Source organism: Daktulosphaira vitifoliae, unplaced genomic scaffold, assembly GCF_025091365.1.
Source record: "Daktulosphaira vitifoliae isolate Bord-2020 unplaced genomic scaffold, ASM2509136v1 Scaffold_1, whole genome shotgun sequence".
In the NCBI taxonomy this organism is placed as follows: domain Eukaryota; kingdom Metazoa; phylum Arthropoda; class Insecta; order Hemiptera; family Phylloxeridae; genus Daktulosphaira; species Daktulosphaira vitifoliae.
The window spans coordinates 53,076,691-53,083,757 of NW_026099572.1; the positions used below are offsets into that span (position 1 = coordinate 53,076,691).

At 25.1% G+C, this 7,067-nt stretch overlaps 1 protein-coding gene across 2 annotated transcripts; it reads left to right on the forward strand.

Annotated features, from left to right (window-relative positions):
• The first annotated feature begins 118 nt into the window (after positions 1-118).
• LOC126895233 (sentrin-specific protease 1-like) lies at positions 119-2,649 on the forward strand. Of its 2 annotated transcripts, XM_050666865.1 has the most exons (6): positions 119-290; positions 505-608; positions 848-997; positions 1,126-1,258; positions 1,354-1,458; positions 1,731-2,649. In XM_050666865.1, the coding sequence occupies exons 1-6, from the start codon at positions 119-121 to the stop codon at positions 2,315-2,317; spliced, it is 1,251 nt and encodes a 416-aa protein (XP_050522822.1). In that variant the 3' UTR covers positions 2,318-2,649. The 2 variants fall into 2 exon arrangements, with proteins under 2 accessions (XP_050522822.1, XP_050522823.1); XM_050666866.1 differs by lacking the exon at positions 505-608 and having other exon boundaries at positions 146-290.
• The last annotated feature ends 4,418 nt before the right edge of the window (positions 2,650-7,067 follow it).

Genomic DNA, 7,067 nt, shown 5'->3' on the forward strand with positions numbered 1-7,067 from the left:
CTTGACAATTAGATGTAAATGTTGATTTTATCGACATTTCAGTTCACTTCGTTTTTTCCCGTGAAAAATAAACTATCGTCTTGTGTAATTATTAAGATTTATTTAATTAGTTATTGATATGGCAAGTGAAAAAAATATTTTTGGTCAAACAAATGAATCAAACTTACATAAGGTCATACGCAGAGTTGAAGAAATATGGAATCGTCGTTTCATGCATTCCAATTGTGTTTTAAATAATACAAATAAAGGACAAATATCAAAAAAGTCAACTAAAGATGGAAGAATTATCTGTAAACACTATTAAGATTAATAATTAAACTAACTATTTCGAATAGAGAAAAAGTTTTTTAATATAAAATATAAGAAAAATTAATAATAAGTTCTCTTATTCATATATAACAATAATTCAGTCGCTTTACTTTAATTTAACTATTTTAATATTAAAAACCTTTTTCGAAATTGATTATTTAATTAATAATTATTAAAATTATATTCAATTTGCAGCAATTATTAATAAAAATATTTATCCTATAAAAAATTCCATTATTCCAAAAAAACGCACGTATCGAAAAACGAATAAAAATGATAAAATTATTCCAGAAAAATTGGTAACTATAATTATATTAATATATTTATTCGATTTAGCTATGTTATTGGGGTTTGTCTGATTCAAAAATATAAAATAAACTATCAACCCCCTTAATATAAATGCGGTAACATAATGTTTAATATTATTCTGCTATTTTTTCTATTAGATTTTTATGGGAAATTCAATTTTTATCGAAGATAATAATATAATATTAAGTATAGTTTATTTGTTTATTTAAATATCTCTTTGGTTACCTAGAATATGATGCAGCAAAGAGAATTCGGAACACTTTTTCAGAATGAAAAATCTGAAAAATATAAAAATGAAATTTTAAATTCAACAGAAAAAAAAAATATAGCAATTTCAAAAGACAATCCGCTATTAATATCAGCTGATTTGTTAGAAAAGGTATATTTTATTATGCTTTATTTCAATAAAAAGATTTTAGGGTATACCCTAAACCATTTTTTGGACTTAAAGCAGATTTCTTAAATAAATTTATCATATAATTAAATATATTTTTATGATCCGTTAAGAGTTTTCATAAGAAAAATTTGGAACGCAAAAAATCCGAAATAAAAAAACAACTTTTTGAGATATCTTCTAATACTACTGCTCGACCAAATTTAAAAAGAAATTCATCCGAAGAAGATGAAAAAGTCATAAAAAGTATACAACTTTTAAAATATAATTCATTTTTAAAAAATATGAAGTTTTGATTTTTGAAACAAATATGTAATATTTTTAAACATAAATTATTTTAGAGCCAAAAGTTAGTTCTAATCCTTTGACCTTAAATACGCCGAATGACGTAAATTTACTTGCTCTGTCCACTATTGAAGTAATAAAAGTACCAGAGAAAGAAAAAGGTAATTAGTTATTTAATCTATTTATTTTATGTAAAATTAAATAAAAAAAGATTATTTATTAAACATAATTAATTATAATAATACGAGTTAAATTAATATAACTTCTGCAGAGGCGTGTAATTAAGGGGGTCCATGGACGTTTTAAACAAAAGTAATTATACGTGTTTAATTTCATATTCCAAAACCTTAAATAAACCTAAATAATAGTAAACTGTTCAACAAAGTCTTTTATTAATTTTATGAAAAATGTTTAAATATGGTTACACTTGCAGAAGTAATGCAAGATCAGAACACAAAATCTCTTGATCAGTATAATGCACCTTCATTTAAATCGCCCACATCATGGTATACTTCAGACACAATTAATGAGTACATTAAAATGATAGTAAAACGGTCAGAAGGTGAAGTTTATGCAGTTGTCACTGATTTTATTGTAGCGTATCTTCGAGGAGGTTATCCAGCTGTAAGAAGATGGATAAAAAAAGATATTCACACAATAAAATTACTTTTTGTGCCCATGAATGTATATGAGAGTCATTGGATATTGACAGTGGTTAATATACCTGAAAAGACTGTGACATCATATGATAGTCTTAAGTCGTATGAGGGTCCCTATCCAATGGTATTAAAAAATTTCTTAATTGAATGGGAGATGGACAAAAAAGGAAAAGCTTCTACATGGACATTACAAATAGGCGAGACATCTCGCCAAACCAATGGACATGATTGTGGGCCATTTACTGTTGAGCTGGCAGAAAAAATGTCTCGAGGAGATACAACACCAATAAATGCAAATTTTATGCCTTTTATAAGATTAAGACACAAAAATGAAATTATTGCTGGCGAGCTATTCAATTAATATTTTTATGAATGAAATTTTATTTTTGTATTTTATATCAATTTTCTTAATATTCACTATAAATTGAAATTTTTATTTGTATACCACCAAACATTTTTTTACTTTTTCTATGTTTAATTGTTGTTTTGTTATTTTATTTTAATCTTATTTTTCTTTGTAACATTTCATTTAAGAAATTCAAATTTAATATAAATTTATCTTAACTGAAATAATTTAATGTTCTTGTTATGTGAATATACAAATATTATAATATACAGTTATGGATACAATTAAGTTAAAAAGTCAGCCAATTATAAATTTTTAAATTAACAAGCGTATCTACTATCTTAACAACTTAATTTTAATTTTACTAAATGACGATTCATAAAGAATTTCATAACTTTTGTTTATTTTTTAAATACTATTTTAATTATAAAAAATTCTTTTCTGTATTTTTTATGAATGCGGTATATTGAATAGGGGTAACTAAACTTATTTGTTTATAATTCTCTAAACTGATAAACTATAAAATGAACTACAATTCAGAATATTTCCGTTGTTACTATAATTTTGCTACGGGTATTTTTGTTATCTAAATGACCCAATGAAATCCAAATAATTTCTAGAAATCTCTGATAAAATGTAGATAAATACGTGTCGTCGAATCCTATCAAATTATCTTCAATTTTGTTATCTGTTTAAAATACCATTTATTTTATAGTAAATAAATATAATATATTATAAAAAAAGTTAATACCAATATATTAGGCATTTTTTTAAGTCGGGGGGTGTCCAGACATAGAGGACACCCCCCTAAAATACGCCACTGCCTTATTTCTATAAATTATTTTTCTTTTCTTAAGTTATCATATTTATTATCATTGATCGACCTATTCGTACTGTTTTAGAAAAACAAAATAAAATAGCTAATATTCTATTAAAAGGAGATAGAAGGGGAAAACATGTTAGATTTATTATATAGATTATATAGATAATAACATAAGGGACGGTAACATGAAACATATTTCTTACCAAAAATTGAATGTCACTATGCAAGAGCAGATACTTCAAAACATTTTATTGATGGGAGTTGGTCTATTACTGATATTCACAGGGATTATGTGGCTGATTGTAAGGAAAAAAATGTTCCATTTGGCAACTATGTGTTACGATGTTTTATTGTATTTTCACTCAAGAATTTAATATTTCATTTTTTCAACCAAAGAAACACTTGTGTGATACATGAGTAGCTTATTACACTTCAATAGGTGAAGACAAAAATGAGTTTAAAAATAAATTTGAAGAACACTTGGTAGAAAAAGATTTGTCAAGAATTGAGAAACTTGTTGATAAAGAAAAGTCAAATTTAATTTTAGCTGTTTATGATTTACAAGCTGTGATGCCACTGCCAAAAGATGTTTCTACATTTTATTACAAGTCAAAGTTAAATGTTCTTAATTTCACTATTTATGACATGCAGAAAAATATTGCTGATTGCTATATATGGGATGAATCAAATAGTCACAGAGGTGTGATCAGAAGAAAAAAAACTAGCTGTTGAGTTAAAAAAAGAATTTTCTGCAAAACCAGAGATCTCAGAAAAGAAAAAAGAAGACTTACTATACTTAGTTAAGAAAATTTTCATACCAAACTTTTATAAACCATATTATGAACAATTATAAAATTTATAATATTTAATATTCTGTGATATTATAATAAGAATCTAGTATGTTGATTCATCCGTATGTTTAAAAATTATATTTTTATTATTTAGATATTGTGATATTATGTTACTAAACTAAATGTTTTGTTATGTTATACATTTAAAAAAGTTATATTTCTGTTACTTAAAGTTGAAAATATTGTTATAATTATCATTAATTAATTGGAATTTTGTATTATTTTTAAGTTAATATAGTAGAAGCATTTATTATAATTTGTGTTAAAATGTTAACACAAATGAAAATATGATTTTTTAATGAAAAAAATTTTAATTTGATTTTTATCTCATCTAGATTCAATAATAAATGAATATCAATAACTTTTTTAACGATACATTAAATGATCACAACTTTTATCTAGTTATATATACTACTCTCAAAAATTGAAAAAATTTCTACTTCATCAATTAAAAATTAACCTAGCCCATATTTTCAATATACACAATTAAAATCATTCATTTCTAATGTTTTTTTATTGGCGAATTAAGTTTGATATGATAATAGGTTTCAACTACAAAATTAAATAATTTTACTTTGTAATATATTAATTTTTAACTTTATTTGTGTGTATTACTAACATTCTATAATATTCCAAATTTTTTGGTAATATTTTTTTATTATTCTGTATAAATTACAATATTAAATTATTGAATATCAATTTCTTACTAAATTTAATTACTATAATTAGAATTTATTCATATATTATACTTTTAAATCAAAGAATCACTAATTAGGTTATAATTATGGAAATATGAGTTGATTTTGATTTAATCATCTACCAATTTCTTAAAATCAAACATTACCTACAGATTTGCGTCAAAGTGTTTCTTAGGGTAGTGATTTGATTCACTGACAGATATCGTCTATATTTGTTCCAACTATACCACGTCCATACTGTGTCCATACTAGAGCTCTGCATGGTTCGGTTTGAACCGGTCCGGACTGAACCAGACTAGACCACGGTTCGGTCTTATACTTCAAATAATAAATTGGTCCGGTCCTAGTTGGTCTGTAGTTAAAAATTATCGGTCCTTTTTTTACGGTCCCTTAAAAAGTTCATCGGTCCAGACCTGGTCTTTAAAAGAATTCAAGGCCCGGTCTCGGTCCGTCTTCAAATTGAGATATAGTCCACTTTTAATAGCAGTATAGTATTATAAATATATTTGTATTATTGTTTTTAGTAGAAACTCTCGCATGATATAATAAAAAAAAATCATAATTTTTATCGTAATAGGCTTAAATTGTTTTTATTATAGTGAACGATAATAACACTCACTAAAAATTAATACAATAAATGTCACAAATAAGCTGATTTCTTTCAAATAATGACCCACGTGCCAATAGAATTTCCAGGAACCTGAAATATGATTTAAAATCATAGTGCATAATGTATTGCTTTCTTACGCTATCAAACGTTAAGTGTATTCTATTATTTCATAGTTTTTCTGTACACTTTGGAATAAACTGATCGTTTTTATTGACTATAATTATGTCTAGACATAGAAAGGCTATTACTGTCCATCTAACATACAATATTATTTTAATTCAGTTAAGACTTAAAGGCATGTTTTTAAAGAATTACCCTTGTATTAATAACAATATTACATTTATGAGTCTTTGTACATTATGTTGGATAAAATAAAATTGGGAAATATCAACCAATATAATCATCTGGCTTTATTTCTTTATCATCAACGAAAGACGTCAGTTATTTTCAATCTGCCTGTAAGTATTTTTTCTTATAAAATAAATTTTTAATTATTTAAAAAATAGTACAATAAAAATAAGCACATATGCTTTTTAGGAGAGATAGAAAATTATTTTGTTTTGTACAGCTTTATATTGATAGGTGTTAATTTTTTGTTATAAAATTAAACGTCACTCGTAAAATATTTATCAATGTAAAATAATATGCTAATAATAACTTGTTGAACCAAAAATTTCACTTAGGCTAAATAAACTAATGGCTTTTACTTAATATTTTAAGTGAAAGCTTATTTAAATATATCGTAATAATTAACAATCAGTCATGATTTAATTACTCTATATGTAAGACGATATTTTTTTCTATTAAATAAATTTGATGGTATGAAAAAAATTGGGGTTGCCATTTGACATTCGAAATGATAGCACAAAATTAAATTTTCGTTTAAATTGCTCAACAATGAATCGTTAATGTTAAAAAAAAAAATTATTAACAATAATAATTTCAAAACTATTTCGTGAGGCATAGTTAAGAAATCATTCTGTATGTATAAACTAAATATTTTAAATTCTGTACAACACGAATTTGAAATTATTAGTTTACTCAAGGATATTTTTGAGTTATTAAAATTTCTTTATAGCCTATACAGAGTGATTCATTAATCATAAATCATTAACTCAATTACACACAAAATAAAAATAATTATAGTTAAAAAAAAACATTTTAGTCTTCTTTTTTTTTAGAATCATGAATAATTCTCAACAAATTCGCGAGTTCTTGAACTCAACTTCGGTGAGCTCTATTGATGATGACTTTTCAAATAATTCTATTATTCCTTCTAACTTAGAGAATACAACTCAATCAACAATAAATTTAGAAAAAAATCCAGCATTTACCGTTTCTAAAAATACTGTTAAAAGAATATTATTGAGTGATTCTGGTGATTATACTTTGTTTCCTCACGATAGGAAAAGTAGTGTATGGAAGAAATTTTTGTAAATAACATTTTTGTCGTATCTGGTTTAATTTAGTCTGGACAGAGTTTTTTTATTTTATAGTCCGGTTCGGTTTGGTCCATTTAAAATTTCTATCCGGTCTGGTCCAATTTAAATTTCATATAATAGTTCAGTCCGGTTTTTTTTTTAGTTTTTCTCTATGGTACGGTCCTGTCCTTGAAAATTCGGACCATGCAGAGCTCTAGTCCATACATATGTAGTAAGGTGTTGCTTGGTGGTTATATTAGTTGTTGATAAACTCTAATATTACGTCATGCCTACCGCCGTTGATAAATGGATGGGTGATTAAACGTCCACTATTACAATGACAAAACAAACACTGTGTTCCC

What these genes read in the sequence shown, in the direction of transcription:
- LOC126895233 (XM_050666865.1), top strand. Translation starts at nt 119, where the DNA reads ATGGCAAGTGAAAAAAATATTTTTGGTCAAACAAATGAATCAAACTTA. An exon ending in AAATTATTCCAGAAAAATTG is followed by an intron (nt 609 to 847) that starts GTAACTATAATT and finishes TTGGTTACCTAG; the next exon opens with AATATGATGCAGCAAAGAGA. An exon ending in AGTACCAGAGAAAGAAAAAG is followed by an intron (nt 1,459 to 1,730) that starts GTAATTAGTTAT and finishes TTACACTTGCAG; the next exon opens with AAGTAATGCAAGATCAGAAC.